An 18646-nucleotide genomic window follows, 5' to 3' on the forward strand; every position below is an offset into this window, starting at 1 on the left:
AGAGTAACTGGCAAGAAGGAACTGAGGAGGTGCTAGGTCGGCATGGTCGTATATTGATCACCATAGAGGCACCACTCCGAGGGGTTTCACAGCTGAACTGACCAAGGTGCTGCTAGGGGAAAAACTTTGTCAACTTTACACGCGGCACACGTGCACACCTAATTGGAAATGGATATGAGCAACACATCTTGAACTAGAGTTACAAGAAGGTGAGTAACCATTTTAAACTTGTAAAGTGCTTGGATTTCAGGGAGGAAGGCAATATACATGTGCCAGGTATATATTGTGCTGTAAGAGCAAAAACTGTGGTGGATTTTCCTTTGATTAAATACGTACAGTATAAGAAATTAAACTCCCTGAGGAAGTTTTGTCATAACTGGGTGCTCCAAAGTTTTCTGGTTGTCACCTTCCTTGTAGTTACACTTCTGCCCTGTAAAGCAGTTGGATTCTAAACTTCAGCCTTACCCCAAATACCCAGAATAACAACTTCCTTATGCTGCCAGCTACCATTAGCTTAAGATATTAGTGCTCTAGGATGTTCTTGTAGTATATTCTGCTATTTGTCCTGATAGTTATGTATTAAATGTTGCTGAAGTTTGACATATGTCTTGTTTTCCAGTGGATAAACTCACGCACAGTAGTGCTTCTGGACAGTGTGGAGAAGCTGCACGTGATAGATCGCCAGACTCAAGAGGAGCTGGAAACTATAGAGATTTCGGAGGTGCAGCTAGTATATAACAGCAGTCACTTCAAATCACTGGCCACAGGAGGCAATGTCAGTCAAGCATTGGTAAAGATCTATGAACGTTGTAGCCTGCTAATATTTTACTTGTCTAGTTGATAACACTCTTTGAAATTTGCTTTTTTTAAACAGGGACGTTTGGGACTGCCTAAAACGTTGTCTTTAAAGAGCCTTTTTAAAAAGCTTGTTTGTTGTTGGTTTAGCGAGAACTGATAATTCTTGAAGTGTTGCCTCCTCAGATTCACACTTGTAGGATGCACCACCATCCCACTGAGCCTCAGAACCCTCTTCAAAGAAAAATATAATGGTGACTGTAGCAGCTGGTTCTTTGAGATTGGACAGGTAGAGTGACTATGCAAAGGCCACACTTTTTTTCCTTTTCCTCAGCGTTCCTCTCCTAAAACTCTGAGTGGAAGACACTGAAGTTACTGGGGCCCCCTGGTCTCTTATAACGGCAGGTCCCAATACAAAGTCGTGCAAGAGAGTTCTTGTATGGTCTCATTGGGTGCTGTTTTCCAGAAAGCTGCTGAACTCAGTGGTTCTAGGGCGAGTCGCATCCCAGGAGTGGGAATATAGACTCGGAAATATAGGGTTGGAAGAGACTTGAGACGGCATTAAGTTCAGCCCCCTGTGCTGAGGAAGGACCAACTAAATCTAGACCATCCTTGACAAGTGTTTCTGGTCTGTTTTAAAAACCTTCAGTGATGGGGATTCTGCAATCTCCCTTGGAAGCCTGTTCCAGAGCTTAACTAACCTTATAGTTTTTTTTTTTTTTTTTTCCTCCGACTATCTAATCTAAATCTCATCCTGCTGATTAAGCCCATTACTTCTTGTCCTACCTTCAGTGGACATTGATCACAGTCCTCTTTGTAATGGCCCTTAATGTATTTGAAGACTATTGTCAGGTCCTTCCTCGGTCATCTTTTCTGAAGACTAAACATGCCCATTTTTTTTTTAGCCTATCCTCATAGGTCATATTTTCTAAACCTTCAATCATTTTTTGTTGCTCTCCTCTGGACTCTCTCCAATTTATACAAATCTTCCTGAAAGTGTGGCATCCAGAATTGAACACAGTGCTCCAGTTGAGGCCTCACCAGTGCCAAGCAGAGCAGAACAATTATCTCCCATGTCTTACATACGACAGTCTTAGTCTTATTAATACACCCCTGAATACTAGCTTTTTTTGCAGCTGCATCACATTGTTGGCTCGTGCTCAATTTGTGATCCACTAGAAACCCCAGATCCTTTTCAGCAGTATGATCACCTAACCAGTTCTTTCCCATTTTGTAGTTGTGCATTTGATTTTTTTTTCCTTCCTAAGTGAAATATTTTGCATTTGTCTTTATTGAATTTGTTCTTGTTGAATTCAGACCAATTCTCCAGTTTGTCAAGGTCATTTTGAATTCTGATTCTATCCTACAAATTGCTTGCAACCACTCCCAGCTTGATTTTATCTGCAGACTCTCTAAGCATATTTTCCTTTCCATTATCCAAGTCATTAATGAAAATACTGAATAGGACTTGACCCTTCTGGGACCTCACTAGATAAGGCTCCCCAGTTTGAAAGCAAACCATTGATAACTACTTTTGGAGTACAGTCTTTCAACCAGTTGTGCACTCAACTTATAGTAATTTAATCTAGACCACATTTCCCTAGCTTGCTTATGAGAATGTCATGTGTGATTGATGTGAAATGTCTTGATCTCTCTCACTACTGCTTCTTCCTTCTCCGCTAGGCCAGTAGGAGAAGAAAAGAAATTAGGTTGGTTTGTCATGATTTGTTCTTGACAAATGTATGCTGGCTATTCCTTATTTTTACGTGCTTACAAGTTGATTGTTTAATAATTTGTTCCAATATCTTTCTAGGTATCAAAGTTAGGCTGACTAGTCCTTAATTCTCCAGGTCCTCTTGGTTCTCCTTTTGAAAGAAAGGTACTATGTTTGCCCTTCTCCAGTCTTCTGGACCTCACCCATCCTCCATGAGTTCTCAAGATAATTGCTAACAGTTCCAAGATTACTTCAGTTAGTTACTTAAGTACCCTAGGATGAATTTCATCAAGCTCTGCTAACTTGAATACATCTAATTTAAACTAAATATTCTTTAACCTGTTTTCCCTATTTTGGCTTGCATTCCTTCCCCTTTGTTAATCTTACTTGTGTTGAGACTCTGATCACCATTAACCTTTTGTAGAGGCAACTCTCAACCAGTTTTGCTATGGTTAATTACCAGAGTTTTTTTTTTCCAGCTGCTGTTATGCAAAGACTGCAGTTATATCATCTTTGGCTATAATCTCACCAGGTCTCATATTCTAAGCAGGGTTGTGCCAGATCGGGATATGTCTAGAAAAACCCAGGGGATGGAAGAAGTGAGGATGGTGATTTGGTAGGGGACATTATTTCCTTGGAGTCCATATTTAACCACATCCTGGTTAATGCTCAGAGCACTCTCCTGTTGAAGATTGCATCCTTATGGGGTTTTTTGTTTTTGTTTTTTTTTCCCTTTTTCTCTTTGGCCTTAACCAGATAAACCTGAGCAGAAATGCCTTATATTGTGAAATAAGACTAGAATTACTCTGAATTGCCATTTCTCACAAGATTTTTCTTTCTTTTAGCTTCCTGGTGGTGTCCTGTGAACGCAGTAATTGTCATTACTGACACATGAGTGTGAGACCGTGTTCTCTGCACTAAATGACTTTTCCAGTGAAGTCTGAGTTAGCATCTGTGAAAGGAGTTGGGTTGCTAGGTCTCAAGCTCCACTTCATGTGTACAGCATGACTAGGCAAACTGCTATCTCCTGCCCAACTCTTGTTTCATTTCTTCATTGCTAAATGTCTCCAGGGTTTAGTTACAGCCACATATGTCATGTATGTTCACTGAAAATAATAATAAAAGCAGCTTGTGCTGGAGTAAATGTTATATTTTTCCCAGGCCCTGGTTGGGGAGAAAGCCTGTTACCAATCCATCAGCAGCTGTGGTGGTCAAATCTTCTATCTTGGCACAAAGGTAAATGCAGACAGCTCTCAGGAAATGTAATGCACTTTCAAGAATAAGGTGGCTTTAGTGATCCAAGTGAGTGTTTGTATCTAGTGAAAGAAGTGTTCTGCAAGGGAGATTCCTGAAAGATGTCAGTGGAGCTGTGAGGTCCTAAGTGCTGCAATCTTATGTCTGATGAAGTTTTAGGACATGGGGTTGTAAAATGGATAGGTTTTTGTAGTAACTCTAGTGTTGTTTGTTTTAAGTTTCCTGAATCCAGTCTGGTCTTAGCCCAGGCATGTGCTGAAAGTAGCACCTGGGATTACAGTCCCTGCTGAGTGCTACTTCAGAGTAAATGTATAGTGGGTAAAATGTCAAATGAAATATGCAGAAATTAACAAGTCTCTCCTTTACAAGAAGCACTAGAGTGAATGGAACAGGTGAAAAGTGAGAGAGGCCGAATCCCAACATATGGAAAATAAATGTAGGTCAGACTTAAGCAGAGCCTTGTAGGAACATGTTGGAAACTATAAACTTGCTATATAATACCTGGTAGAAAATTCTCCTGTTTGGAGTGGTGTCTGCAGTCTCTGAAGAGTAATTGCAGTCTCTTTGTATCACTGGGACATTATAATGTAGGTGTGGGTGTAGTGAGGTTGAAACTCACTGGCGCGGTGCCTCCTGCTGGCCATCTTGGGAATTAGCTCTTCAACCTCCAGAGCACCCTCTGCTGGCCAATAACTCACCTGCCTTAAGACCCTGGTGCCCTTTACCTCAGGGTTCTGCCCCTGCAGTACCCCTGCTCTGGGTCTCCCCTCCCCGGGGAACCCCCAACCCTTTCACTCACCTTGCCCCAGTAGCTGCTGCCATTCGTCATCTAGCCCCCACTCACTGGGGCAAACTGCAGTCTGTCATGGCCACTCATCATTGGCAAGGAGTTTGGACCAGCTGCCTCTGTCTATCTCTGGGCTGCACCTCCCATCCCCAGTACCTACATAGGCCTTTACCAAGGCCTCAGCCTGGGGAGTTGCTTGGCTGGAGCTCCCCAGTTCCTCCTGCCTTTCCCCAGCCCTGCTCTACTCCTGGTACCCTGAGCTCCCAGATAGCTAGGTCCTTCTCTTTCCATAGCTAGAGAGAGAATCCTCAGCTCTTGGCCCCCAGCCCTCTTATCAGGGCCAGCTGGGCCCTAATTGAGCTGGCCACAGCTGTGGCTGCTTCTCCAATCAGCCTAGTTTGGCTGCTTTCACTCCTTTTCCCAACCACAGCCCTCTCCAGGGCTGCTTTTAACCCTTGTTCCTCAGGAGTGGGGCAGCTGCCCCACTACAGGGAGAGGTCAGTCTGCTTGGGCTGCTATTGCTGGCTGGAGCTCTTCCTCCCTTCCTGGGCTGCTGCTGCTGCTTCTGCTGGCTGGAGTCTCCCTCTCTGGACTACGGTTGCTGCTAAGTGTGGGGGGCCTTGCTGGCCTCCCCCAACGCCCCGTAGGGAGAAGCACGGACCCTACCACCACCTAGGGGTCCCTCCTGCCTGGCCGGCTGACTGCTGCTCGCTGCTTCGGAGCCGCTGCTGCTGTCGAGGAGTAAGAGGATTCCTCTGCGACTCCCTCATGACCTTTGGGGTTGAACATGGGTTGTTGTGGGGCTGCTTGAGGCTGTCGATCACCCTGCCCATGAGGATCCGCCTCAACCCTCCTTATGAAAGCTGTCATCTTTGCCACATTAAACACCTGGGGCTGTAAGGTGGGTCTCTGCAGGAGCCAGGTGCTCTACTTCCTTCAAGAGGGGGAGTACACTATGATCTTTTGGCAGGAGACCCACCTGGCTCCAGCTGTCGAGGCTAGCTGGTGGCTGGAGTAGGGAGGACGGGGTATATTTTAGCCACCTCAGTGCCCACTTGGCTGGGGTGGCCACCCTGAGCTACGGCTGAAGGTGCTGGGGGTTGCCAAGGTTATGCCCGGCCACCTGCTGCATGTCCGGGCCTGGGTGGAGGGGCTGACATTAAACCTGGTCAACATCTATGCTCTGAACACAGGCCTGGAATGAGTGCATTTCTATTGGCAGGCATCAGCCTTCCTCGGCACCCTGGATCCTCATGAGTGCCTGGTTCTAGGCAGGGACTTCTACACCACCCTTAAGGACGGGGACTGCTCAGGAGTCAAGAAATTCCAGGCAGCCGCAGGCGTCCTCAGGGAGATCATGGACCATCACTCCCTGGTGGATATCTGGCGTGACCACCACCCGGACGACGACACCATCTTCGCCCTGGTGGAGGACGATTGGTTGTGCCACTCCTGGTTGGACCACTTTTATTTTTCATGTATCCATCTGGCATGGGCCCATGCCTCCGGTATCCGGCCAGCCCCGTTCTTGGATCACCACCTGGTGACCGTGAGGGCCTCTCTCAGTTCAGAGAGGCCAGGGCCCAGCCTATCGGCATTTTAACAACAGTTTGCTGGAGGATGTGGGCTTCGTGGCATCCTTCCAGGAGTTCTGGCTGGCCTGGCAGGGCAGCGACACGCCTTTCCCTCGGTGCAGCGGTGGTGGGATGTGGGGAAGGTGCGCGCATGGTTCTTCTGCCATGACTACTCCCGGGGCACTAGCCGGCGGAGAGATGCAATGATAGGGCAGTTGGAGCGGGAGGTCTTAGAGCTAGAGAGGCATCTGGCCTCCGGCCCCGAGGATCCACCCCTCTGCGCATCATACTGAGAGAAGCAGGAGGAGCTCCAAGGCTGCGGAGGACAATTGGGCCCGGGGCACCTTCGTTCGATCCTGCATCCGTCTCCTTTGGGAGATGGATCGCAGCTCCCGCTTCTTCTACGCCCTGGAGAAAAAGAAGGGTGCTAAAAGGCATGTCTCCTGCCTCCTGGTGGAGGATGGCACCCCGCCCCACGGATCCAGATGAGATGCATGAAAGGGCCAGGGCCTTCTATGCCAGGCTTTTCTCCCTGGATTCAGCCAACGCCGAAGCCTGCAGGGTGCTCTGGACTGGGCTCCCTACAGTCAACGTGGGCGACCGAGACCGGCTGGAGCTGCTCCTCTCTCTGGCCGAGCTCTTGGAAGCCCTCATCTCATGCCCACCAACAAATCCCCGGACATGGATGGGCTGACTGTGGAGTTCTACCGCGTGTTCTGGGATGTCTTCTTCCTGGACCTTGTCACCGTCTGGGCCAAGTCCTTGCAAAGTGGGGTCCTCCCTCTTTCGTGCAGGCGAGCTGTGCTCGCCTTATTGCTGAAGAAGGGGGACCTCCACGACCTATGGACTTGGTGTTCCATCTTGCTCCTCAGCACAGACTGTAAGGTCGTAGTGAAGGCCATCTCACTGCACTCTGTGCTGGAGGGTAGGGTCCATCCCAACTAGACCTACACCATCCCGGGCCAGACCATATTCAATAACCTGTATTTGGTCAGGGATGACTTAAAGCTTAGGGATGGTCTGTCGTTTGCCCTCCTGTCCCTGTACCAGGAGAAGACATTCGAGAGGATGGGCCACGGGTATCTCTTGGGCACTCTGCAGGCATTCAGCTTCGGGCCCCAGTTCGTGGGCTTTCTCCAGGTGCTGTACGCTGACATGGAGTGTTTAATCAGACTCAACTGGACCTTGACTGAGCCGGTCAGCTTCGGGCGGGGAGTATGGCAGGGGTGCCCCCTCTCGGGCCAGCTGTACACCCTGGTGATCGAGCCCTTCCTCTGTCTCCTCTGCCGGAGGTTGATGGGGTTGGTGCATCTTGAGCCAGAGCTGTGGCTGGTCCTGTCAGCATACGCCGATGACATGCTCCTCGTGGTCCAGGACCTTGGTGACCTGGTGCAGGTGGAGGTCTGCCAGGCCGTTTACTCAGCGGCCTCCTCCGCTCAGGTCAACTGGGTCAAGAGCTCTGGCCTGGTGGTAGGGGGCAGGTGGCAGGTGAGCTTCCCTCCCACCTGTGCTTCAAGCCATCCAGTGGAGCGCAGGTCTGCTGCTTTATCTTAGTGTTTATCCACCATGCATCCTTCTCCAACGGAGAACTGGCAGGATTTGGAGGTCAGAGTGGGTGAGTGGCCGTGGAGATGGACAGGACTGCTCTGGTGTCTCTCCCTGCGAGGGAGGGCGCTGGTGCTGAACCAGCTAGTCCTGTCCATGCTCTGGCACCGCCTCAACACCCTGAGCCCAGCCCGGGGGATCCTGGCCATGCTCAAGAGGATGGCCCTGGAGTTCTTCTGGCCGGGGCTGCATTGGGTCTCTACAGGGGTTTTGAGTCTTCCCCTGGAGGAAGGAGGGCAGGGCCTTGTTTGCCTTCGCAGCCAGGTCCATGTCTTCCTCCTCCAGGCTCTGTGGAGACTCCTTTACAGTGCAGGTAGTCCGGCTTGGAGCACATTGGCACACGCTTTCCTCCGCTGCCTCCGAGGGCTCTGATATGACCAGCAGCTCTTTTTCTCCACCAGAGGGGTCTTCCACAAGATCTCTCAGAGCTGCTGGTCTAATACTGGGACCTTCTCCAGACCTGGAAGCTCTTTTCGGCGACCAGGTCCTTTGTGGCCACTGAGGGGGTGAACCTCCTCGTGGAGCCTCTGCTACACAACCCTGATCTACGTGTGCAGGTGGCAGAGTCTCTCTCAGTGCGCTGAAGATTGGTCCTGGCAGAAACCACTAGGGTCGGAGAACCCCTGGACTATGATGGGAGACTGGGTGGATCCCCATGTGCTCAGTCGGCACATGGGGCTCTCCACCCTCCCAACGCCCCCTGTGCGTACTCTAGGAGGTGGAGGCTGCTTTGTCACCTGTCTGTCTCGTCTTCCTGCAGCGGGCCCTGCTAGAGGGCGCTCATCCCTCACCTCGGACTCTCTGGACATTTTTATTCGGCCCCTGTTCCACGAGACCCCCCTGGCCTCCCCGTTCCCACACCCCAAGCCTGCTGCACGTCCTGCAGCCAGTCTGGTTCCAAACAATGCCTAGAGACCAACTGTACACGCTTGTGCTCCACATACTGCATTTCCTCACCCTGATATCCTGCTCCAACACCAAATGGCGGAACTGTCTTCCACCTAAAGAGGGTGAGGAGCCCTGATGGGCCAGCCTTTATTCCACCTTGGTCCCACGGCCCACCGGAGACATCAGTTGGCAGCTCCTTCACGGAGCCATGAACACGGTGGTGTACCTGGAGCGGTTCACACCTGTACCCTAGGCCTGCCCCTTTTGTAGCGTGAGGGAGAACCTGGCGAAAGCCTGTCTTGAATGCGCCAGGTTGCAGCCCCTATTCTGGCTTGTCCGGAACCTTTTGTTGAGGTTCTGGCTGCACTTTTCCCCACACCTGTTCCTTTTTGCACACCTCATCCATGGCCCCACGAAGTTGCAAGACCTCCTTGTCAACCTTCTCCTGGCCCTGGCCAAACTCTCCATCTACATTACCAGGAGGAGGACGCTGGATGAGGGGGTGCTCTGCAACTGTGGGGCCTATTTCTGTTCCTCCCTAGTTTCACGCATCCGGGCAGAGTTCCACTGGGCAGCGTCCACTGGCTCCCTCGACACCTTTGAGGAGCAGTGGGCTCTGTCTGGGGTTCTCTGCTTGATGTCCCCATCTGGTACCCTCGTTTTGAATCTATGACTTTCAACTCAGTCTCTGTTTTTCTCATTTGTTGTCCCCCGTACTCATTTGTTCCCTGGGTCCAGTGGTCCGTCCCACTAGGTTGCAGGGGGCGGTCTTGAGAAGTGGGCGGGCGCAGTAAGACTACAGTGGGAATCCATAGATTGTTACTCATGAACAACTACCCGTAAAGGAATATCTCCCTTCCTGATGTTTTTGTTTTTCTTTTTCAGTCTGTTCATGTGATGATGATAAGGAGCTGGAGAGAGGTAAGTCGAGAGGAGGCATATATGTTTTTTAATAAATTGTGTTAATTGTTTAAAAGTAGCTTGATGGCAGAGAGGAACTTCAGGACTAATAGAATTTTTGAAGTATAATCTGATTAGAGTGTTCAGAATTTATATAATAGCTACATATACAGCTAGGTCCCAAGAACAGCTGATTACCATAATATGCTATGGGGCAATTTGCAGCATATGCTTGGGTACTGAATAGGGATTGTATATATTTTTTCTCCCCTATCTTCTTTGCAAAAATATTTTAATGTCTTGAAATGTTTCCACCTTCACTGACTTGAAAGAGGTACAGTATATATTCAGGTTACTATTATACAGTCATCTGTAGGTATAAGTCAATTACCATTGAGGGTAATTAACCGTTGAAACAATTTACCTAGTATCATGGTGGATTCTCTATCACTGACAATTTTTAAATGAAGATGGGAAGTTTTTCTAAAAGATCTGCTCTAAGGATTATTTTGGGGAAGTTCTATGGTCTGTGTTGTACAGGAGTCAGACTAGATCAGGGGTGAGCAACCTTTCAGAAGTGGTGTGCCGAGTCTTCATTTATTCCCTTTAATTTAAGGTTTCGCTTGCCAGTCATACATTTTAACTTTTTAGAAGGTTTCTCTCTGTAAGTCTATATATTATATAACTAAACTTCTGTTGTATGTAAAGTAAACAAGGTTTTCAAAATGTTTAAGAAGCTTCATTTAAAATTAAACTTAAAATGCTGATCTTATGCCGCGGGCCTGCTCATCTCGGGGTTCTGTTCTGTTCACCCAGGCTGGCAGCGGGCTGAGCTGGGCCTGCGGCTGGAACCCCAGCTGGCAGCGTCGGCAGCGGGCTGAGCAGGGCTGGCGGCGGCCACAGCATGCCATTATAAATCGGCTCATGTGCCATCTTTGGCATGCGTGCCATAGGTTGCCGACCCCTGGGCTAGATGATCACAATGGTTCCTTGAGGCCTTGGTATCTATGAACCAGCAAGCGATATAAGCGTAGGCTTGTTTTAGGTTAGAGAGACCAGGAGAAGTTACTGCATAGTAAAAGGAAAAGCAATCCCCAGCCAATCATAACAGCATGGTCTTATTTTAAATCTCCACATCCCAGAGTGCTGAGGCCTCAGTACCTTCGAAGTTACTCCTGGGGCTCTACCCTAAGCATAAGGACAGGTTAGTGAATGGAATTATCTGCCAGGGAAGCCTGGGAAATTATTTTTGCTGCAATGTGTAATGGTGGGCTATAGAGGACTTAAGACATCCCTTCAAATACAAATCTCTGGTGCCAATTCTGGCCCCCTTCCTGTCCTAATTACACTGCTCCAGTGGTGCACAGATGGCATTAAAGATACCACAGCCAGCCTGTAGGGGAGAGGAGTTTCCCTGGTATAGGTGCAGAGTAGGACCAGTGAACACAGATTTACACTGCATTCTCATGGCCCCCAGTGTAAGGGTTTTGCCAGGGGAGTGCTATCCAAACTCTGGGTTGCTGCGTAGTCTGGGTAAGGCTGCTGTAAATTAGGGCTGGTCTATGCTACCGCTTAAATTGATCTAATTTAGGCTACTCAAGGGTGTGCAAAAGAAACCCCCCTGATTGAACCAAGGGTTCTAAAACTGGGCATCAGGATCCCTCAGGGGGTAGCGAGGTGTCAGGTGAAACCCCGCTTCACCTCCAGCATTTATAATAGTGTTAAATTTTTAAAAAGTGTTTTTGATTTCCAAGTGGGGTTGCACTCAGAAGCTTTCTGTGTGAAAGGGACCAGCACTACATAAGTTTGAGAACCACTGAGCTAAGCGCTGTCTACACTGGCACTGTCGGTGGGACAGCATAGCTTCCGCTTGTTACGGAGGTAGAATAATTATGCCAACAGGAGAGCTCTCTCCCGTCGACGTAGCATGTCTTCACCAGATGCACTACAGTGGTGCAGCTGCACTGATGTAGCTCTGTAGTGTATACTTACCCTTAGAGCAGCCCCTGGTAGCCCAGAGACTGGGCAATGCATAGCCATCTTTTGTGCCTTTCTCACAGGCTTCAGATTCTGCGCTGCACCTCCTGTTTACTTGCATCTCAGAATTTTGGGGACAAATTATCTTGCTTTCGCCAAACTGAGGAGATGTGGTCCAAATGTGGAAGTGGACGCACACTGCTTTCACTGGGTCTGATTTGTCTTGTGTATTCTCAAGTTACACCACACTTAAACTACTTGCTTACAAAATCAGACATAACAGTACAAAAGTGTCACTGCACACTGTTACTGAAAAATTGCTTATTTTCTCATTTTTAACATAATTGGAATATAAATATTGTACAAACATTTCAATGTATAGTAAGTATATAGAGCAGTATAAACAAGTCATCTGAGAAATTTCAGTTCGTACTGAGTTGACTAATGTTTTTTATGTAGCCTGTTACTCAACTAGGCAAATATCATCTAGGTAAGTTGATGTACCGCCTGGAAGACCTCTGCGTAACCTATGGGGTACACATACCTCTCTGGTTGAGAACCACTGGTTTAAATGACAGTGGATTAAAATCTTGGTCCTGTTGAAGTATGGGGCAAAACTGTTTTTATTGTCTTAAATAGGGCTAGGATTTCACCCCAGTTGTTTAAAATGCAAACTCTCTGAAATTATTTCTGTTAAAATGCTTGGCCTTATATATCTAGATCTGTGTTTCTCAGCCTTTTCCAGGTTGATGACCCCTTATTTGAAATAATTTTTTCCCCTACCTTCTTATATTTACAAGAATAAAAAATGTATCCATAATAAACCTTTATAATATATTTGTAGTTTTGAGAGAGTGACAGAATACTTGACCTAGAAAGGTAAGTGGGGGAGCAAGATTTTCTTGGCTTGAGATTGTAACAATTTTCATTGCCCTGAGACCCACACAGTTGTCTTTCATCACTTGCCTGGGGGTCATGACCCACCAGTTGGGGAACCCTGGCTTAAAGGTTTGCTGTTTTGGAATTCTGAGGAGTCCCATATTGCTTGTATATCTAATTTTAGAGAGTGGATCACCTTCTGAAACAAGATTGTCTTACTGAGGCCCTGGCTCTAGCATGGTCTTTTCATGAAGGTAAAGCAAAGGCTGTAGTAGGTAAGTTTAATTTGAAGCAATGGGGTAGCTTTTATACACATGTACACAGAAGCAAGCATTATTCAAAATAAATTAAAGTGAGAATTGTATCAGTGAAGAATAAAAAGCTCTTGTAATTTGAATGTGATTAGAATGATGCAAATGTGTTGACCACGGGCTGACTGGTTTTTGCAGAGTTGGGCTGTTTCCTAGGAAAGTCTTCTCTCTTTCTAGTAATTAGCGGTTTTAAGGCAAAGCACCTCCCTCACCCCTACTGGGTTATGGGGTAATTATTTCCATCTGCTTTCATTTTCCTGGAGAAGTACAATTGTAAAGAATGTGGCTCTTGGAAAATGAGGCTTGTAATAGGGGATTACTAAAAAGCAGTGTTTCATACCTTGCTAGAAGATTTCCAGGGCTCCAAGGAGGTGTTTATATGAATTTAAAAAAATGTTGTCAGAGGCCCTTGGTGATTGAAAATGCACAAGAGGGGCAAGATGCTGCATCTTCACTTATGCGCAGGCATGACTAAGAAGCCAGCATAGATAGCTTCTATACAGGGGATTGCTAGGGCAGCTGGAAAGCACACCAGTTCATTGCTTCCCTGCAGTTGTACTAGTTGGTGGAGTGTTTTTGGGTACTAAAGTAACACCCTCTCCTCTAAGTGTCCTTAGCTGGTGAAGTATGTTACATATGCCTGTGCCTGCTTTGCTGAATTTCACCAATGAACTATAATTTGTGTGATTCACCTTACGTTTCTGATGGATTTTGACAGGTTGCTTTTTTTTTTTTTTTTTTTTTTAAAGTTCCAGGAGATATATAAAATAGTCAAGTAGCAGAGGGGTAGACGTGTTAGTCTGGATCTGTAAAAGCAGCAAAGAATCCTGTGGCACCTTATAGACTAACAGACGTTTTGGAGCATGAGCTTTCGTGGGTGGATACCCACTTCCCTCAGATGTTCCAATAAGCTTCTTTCACAGACTTAACTTTTTCCTAGTCTGGGCCCAGTCCTTTCCCTGGTATAGTTCTTGTTAGTTCCAGCTTAGGCGGTAACTACGGGATTTCTCATGGCTAGTCCCCTTTGTTCTGTTCCATCCCCTTCTATATCTTTGCCATAATTGTTTTGAAACTTTACTATGCAGAAAAAAGTGCTGCTTTGAACCATCTTAATTTAAATGAAATAAACATTAAAACTTTTCCTTTATTTTTTTAGTAGTTTGTTTTACACAGTATTATTCTGTACATTACACTTCTACTCCAATATAACGCTACCCGATATAACACGAATTTGGCAATAATGCGGTAAAGCAGTGCTCAGGGGTGGGTGGGGCTGCACAGTCTGGAGGATCAAAGCAAGTTCGATATAACACGGTTTCACCTATAACATGGTAAGATTTTTTTGGCTCCTGAGGACAATGTTATATTGGGGTAGAGGTGTATTTGTTTTTTCCTCTCTGCTGCTGCTGCCTGATTGCATACTTCTGGTTCCAAATGAGTTGTCTGGTTGACCGGTCAATTAATTACTCTGTTCATAACTCTGAGGTTCTACTGTACTTGAATAAATAAAAATCACAAATTTTAGTTTCTGCACATTATAGTTTTCAATATACAGAGGAATTGCATATTTTTATTGGGATATATGTATTTTACACTTGTAGTGCAGTAAATTAGCTCCTTTCATGCAAAGATCTCAAAGCATTCTATGAGCACCGTAATAATTATACCTTACAAAACTAATCTAAGAGTTTATAAACATGCAGGTAATGATTTAGTTACCTAAAACTCAAATCCTCCTGATTGAATGGGGCAGTATCATAACAGGGCCCTTTCAAAATCTTTTTTCTAAAACAGGGGTCGGCAACCTTTAGAAGTGGTGTGCTGAGTCTTCATTTATTCACTCTTAATTTAATGTTTTGTGTGCTAGTAATACATTTTAACGTTTTTGGAAGGTCTGTTTCTATAAATCTATAATCTATAAACTATTGTTGTATGTAAAGTAAATAAGGTTTTAAAAATGTTTAGAAGCTTCATTTAAAATTAAATTAAAATGCAGAGCCCCCCAGACCAGAGGCCAGGACCTGGGCAGTGTGAGTGCCACTGAAAATCAGCTCAAGTGCCACAGGTTGCCTACCCCTGTTCTAAAACAATCAATAAAGAGATTAACTTAATCTTCACATGAAGTGTAGGTTTCATTTGTTAATGCAAAGGGCCTGTCTGTATGAGGAGTGCCTAGGTATGTTCAGGATATCTGGACACCTGCAGCTAAAGGGTTACAGCGGTTAAGTATTCTATCGTCTCTGAGTTTTGGGAGCTGAAATGAGTCCTCACTTCTATTTGCATATTGATTATGAAAAAGATCTTTTGTTTTTGTTTCTCTTTATATTCCTTTACAGGATTGTCTGGGGATGTCAGTAAGCGAAAGGCTGTCATTGCAGACCGAGTGAGTTCCAAGTCCCAATTTCATATATATTGATACCGCTCTTAATTTACCACACAACTATTTATGAAAGAATTAGCTTCTGTCCTCCAAAAATCTCTGTGGGTGTGCGTATGTGGGTTGTGATTTTTTTTTTTTTTTTAAATCATGGGCTTTCTTTTAAAAGAGAACCATTTAGAAACTAGTGATCAGGCACACTGACAGAACGTATACTTCAGGTAAAAGCTACTTGCAGGATGTGGTATCTAGTATGCCCCCAAATTTCCCTTTTGGCACTTCACAGGTACCAGAGTCCCATTGCCCAGCCAGTATGTATCCTTCAAGAATTAGACTTCACTGCTCCAATACTAGCAGCTATCCTGCATGTACCTAGCCTGACTTCCAGTGGTTATCTTAAATGTGCCTGTAACTGCAAAATAATTCCTTCTAGTTGACATTGCCCAGTTGCTCTGAGTCTTATTTTTGTGAGCAGTGCACAATGAAATAATATTTAATTGCAGCAAAGACCAGTTCAGAGGTAACTAAATATTCAACCTGCCCTCAGCCTCCTGAACATCCCTTTGTTCTCAGGCACAGAGGCTTTCCCAAACCAACTATCCCTGGTGATTTTAACGGTTTAAAAACACTATGGCAGGGATCGGCAACCTTGGGCACATGACCCATGAGGGAAATCCGCTGGCGGGCCGGGCCAGTTTATTTACATGTAACTCGATTGACCGAACCTGCAGACAACTCCCATTGGCCGCGGTGCACTGCTCCAGGCCAATGGGGGCTACGGGAAGCGGCGCCGGCCGAGGGATGTGCTGGCTGCCTCTTCCCGCAACCCCCATTGGCCTGGAGTGGCAAACCGCTGCCAGTGGGAATTGCTGTCGGCCAAACCTGCAGATGCTGCAGGTAAACGAACCAGCCTGGCCTGCCCCACCAGCGGATTTCCCTGATGGGCCACGAGCCAAAGGTTGCCGATCCCTAGGGTGACCAGATGTCCCGATTTTTATAGGGACAGTCCCGATTTTTGGGTCTTTCTCTCACATAGGCACCTCTTACTCCCCACCTCTGGTTCTGATTTTTGACACTTGCTGTCTGGTCAGCCTACTAATCCCTGATCTGTGGCAATAGTTTGATGTAAATAGTGGGAGTCTTCTGTATTGGAGAAATGACTTTCATTTATGCTGAGCAAAACAGGAAGCTGCTATGTTTGGAACACGTGCATCTTGTTAGTTGTGAAGAGTCTGTTGCTTCAGCTAACAGGTCTTTGACTGTCACCTGTTTCCCATTCCTACTTTTTGTACAAACAATCAAGAAAAAGCACACAGAGGGACATGCAGAATAGACATTCTGGTAGCCTCTATTTATATTATAGAAAGCTTTTATACACTCAGATGTCTTTGGTAGAACAAAACCAGGAATTTTTTGATAGGATAAGCATCCTTCAGCTGTCTGACCATCAAAAGGCTCAGTTCAAAGCTGAAATCTCAGTGGAGGAAACAAAATTCTGTTGGCCCCAACTGCCATTAGAGGCATTTTCAGAGAAATTCTTGCTCAGATCCTGCGGCCTTAGGCTCTGTTAGAGGGCTTTCCCTTCATCCCCTCCCCTGGTTTTTGTCACATAGACAGAAAGCAGAAGACCAGAAGTTCAAAGTGCAGGCAATGCAATGTTTGTTGGGGTTAGTTCCAAGCAAGCATATCCATAGCTCTACATACCAGCAGAGTCTGTCCCCCAGTGTTCCATTCCCAGCTCTGACCCAACAGAGCATTTACCCCGTGTCCCCCTTCCCAGCTCTGACACTGCAGAGCCTTGCCTGTGTCCCTGTTCCCCATTCCCTCCTCCTTATTAGGCCCAAATATACTTGCAGTGCATGCCCCTAGTTGCATTCTTTACAGCTTATAGTCATATTCCATTTTGGAGGCTTGTGAGTGGAGTTTTCATCCCACTTCTTTTGTATCCCATGAGAGGGGTAAAGAGTGAGGTTGTGTTCTGGCCAAGGCCAGTCTTTTCTTTGGCTTTGTGTTTCTTATGCCCTCCCCTTTACCCCTTCTAACTGGTTGCTTGACCTTGACTTGAGAGAAGAGCCAGGCAGCCTTCCAGTGTATGCTCGTATGTTATACTCCCACCATACCCTGTAACATTTTAGCTGTGTTCTGTTTCTTATCTCTTTCTCGTTGTACAAAGAAACCCATCTGACTGGGCAGAGGCAAGGTCTTTATCCTTTGTTCACACGCATTAGTATAAGGTATATATGAATATATAGATTATAAGAGTATCAAAAATCAAATGGAGTTGGAGCATGGGAGGGGGTCAGGGGTGCAGGCTCTGGGGGGCGCTTACCTCAGGCAGCTCCCAGAAGCAGTGGCTCTTACACAGAGGTGCTGCCAGGTGGCTCTCTGCGCTGCCCTATCCGCAGGTGCCACCCCTGCAGCTCTCATCGGCTGGGAACCACAGCTGCAGGGGTGGTGCTTGGGGCCTCTGGGGCTGCCTCCACCCCTGGCTGCCCCTGTGCGTTAAGAGCCAGATGGGGGACATGCCACTGCTTCCAACCCCGCTCCCCGTCGAGAGCTTGAGGGCCAGATTAAAACATCTGGAGGGCTGGATGTGGCCCCCGGGTCATTGTTTGCCCACCTCTGCATTAGAGCTTTTCAAATAACATTTTAGATTTTTTTCAACATGTCAAAATGTGTTTTTCCCTAACCTCGTTATTGGAAATGGCTGAACCGTTTTGGGTGAAATTTTGCAAAAAAATTCAGCCTGAGGCATATACATGGCATGCAGAATTTCAGGTGGAACAGTTATTTTGGCGAAGTTTTATAACTAACTGAAAACAAGTTTTTATAATGGGAAATGTTGGGCAACATTAATACAGTGGTGCTACCAACCCAGCCCATAGTAGTATGTGAGGAAAATTTCCGACTGTTATCTTTTCATCTAGATGGTTGAAATCCTCTTCCATTATGCTGATCGAACTTTGAAGAAATGTCCTGACCAGGGAAAAATCCAAGTTATGGAGCAACACTTTCAGGTACAGCACCTTAGATGCTCTCTTCGTCAACAGTTTGCAATTTAGATTAAAATTGTAGCTTTTCTCTGAAAGTCATTGACTATTTTATATAATAGGTTTTAAATGTTGTTGAAACATTCGTGAAATATGTGATTTTCTTTGAGAAATTATGTATTGACTACTACTAGGTATTCTTAATTCACATATGACTGTTCTCATTTTCAATGTCTTCTAATCTACACCAGTGGAAATAGACTGAATCCCCTGTGTGCTCTGTTAGGGTATGTAGCAATCCTCTACAGGCCAGCACCATAATTAGCTTAAGAGTTCTGGAGTATTCCAAAAATCAGTCCTACAAACAGGAGTTTGTATACAAAATATTCCAGAACTGAAATGCTGTGGTGTTAAACAGCTCTTCCAGAAGGCAGTGAGCTCTTGGGACATAATGACCAGATAATGACTCAACTTCCTAATTCTCTGGATGAAGAATAAGGTGCTCCACTCTGCATCTGGAGCACTGATGTGCCGTTCAGGAGGTATCATTCAAATCTGCTTTCAAAGTTATTAAATTTTGTTATCTGTTCTTTAA

At 46.2% G+C, this 18646-nt stretch overlaps 1 protein-coding gene across 4 annotated transcripts in view; it reads left to right on the top strand.

Annotated features, from left to right (window-relative positions):
• Window positions 1–18646, top strand: part of VPS8 (VPS8 subunit of CORVET complex) — a 245348-nt gene that overhangs the window by 51397 nt on the left and 175305 nt on the right. For 3 of the 4 annotated variants that reach the window (XM_030576520.1, XM_030576526.1, XM_030576521.1), the window contains 6 exons: window positions 620–790; window positions 3671–3745; window positions 9503–9538; window positions 12558–12648; window positions 15021–15067; window positions 17989–18078. In XM_030576520.1, coding sequence (XP_030432380.1) covers window positions 620–790; window positions 3671–3745; window positions 9503–9538; window positions 12558–12648; window positions 15021–15067; window positions 17989–18078 — 510 coding nt within the window. The remainder of the gene's footprint in view (window positions 1–619; window positions 791–3670; window positions 3746–9502; window positions 9539–12557; window positions 12649–15020; window positions 15068–17988; window positions 18079–18646) is intronic. The other variant, XM_030576525.1, reaches the window with a different exon arrangement.

The sequence above is a fragment of the Gopherus evgoodei genome, chromosome 9, assembly GCF_007399415.2.
Source record: "Gopherus evgoodei ecotype Sinaloan lineage chromosome 9, rGopEvg1_v1.p, whole genome shotgun sequence".
Taxonomy (NCBI): domain Eukaryota; kingdom Metazoa; phylum Chordata; order Testudines; family Testudinidae; genus Gopherus; species Gopherus evgoodei.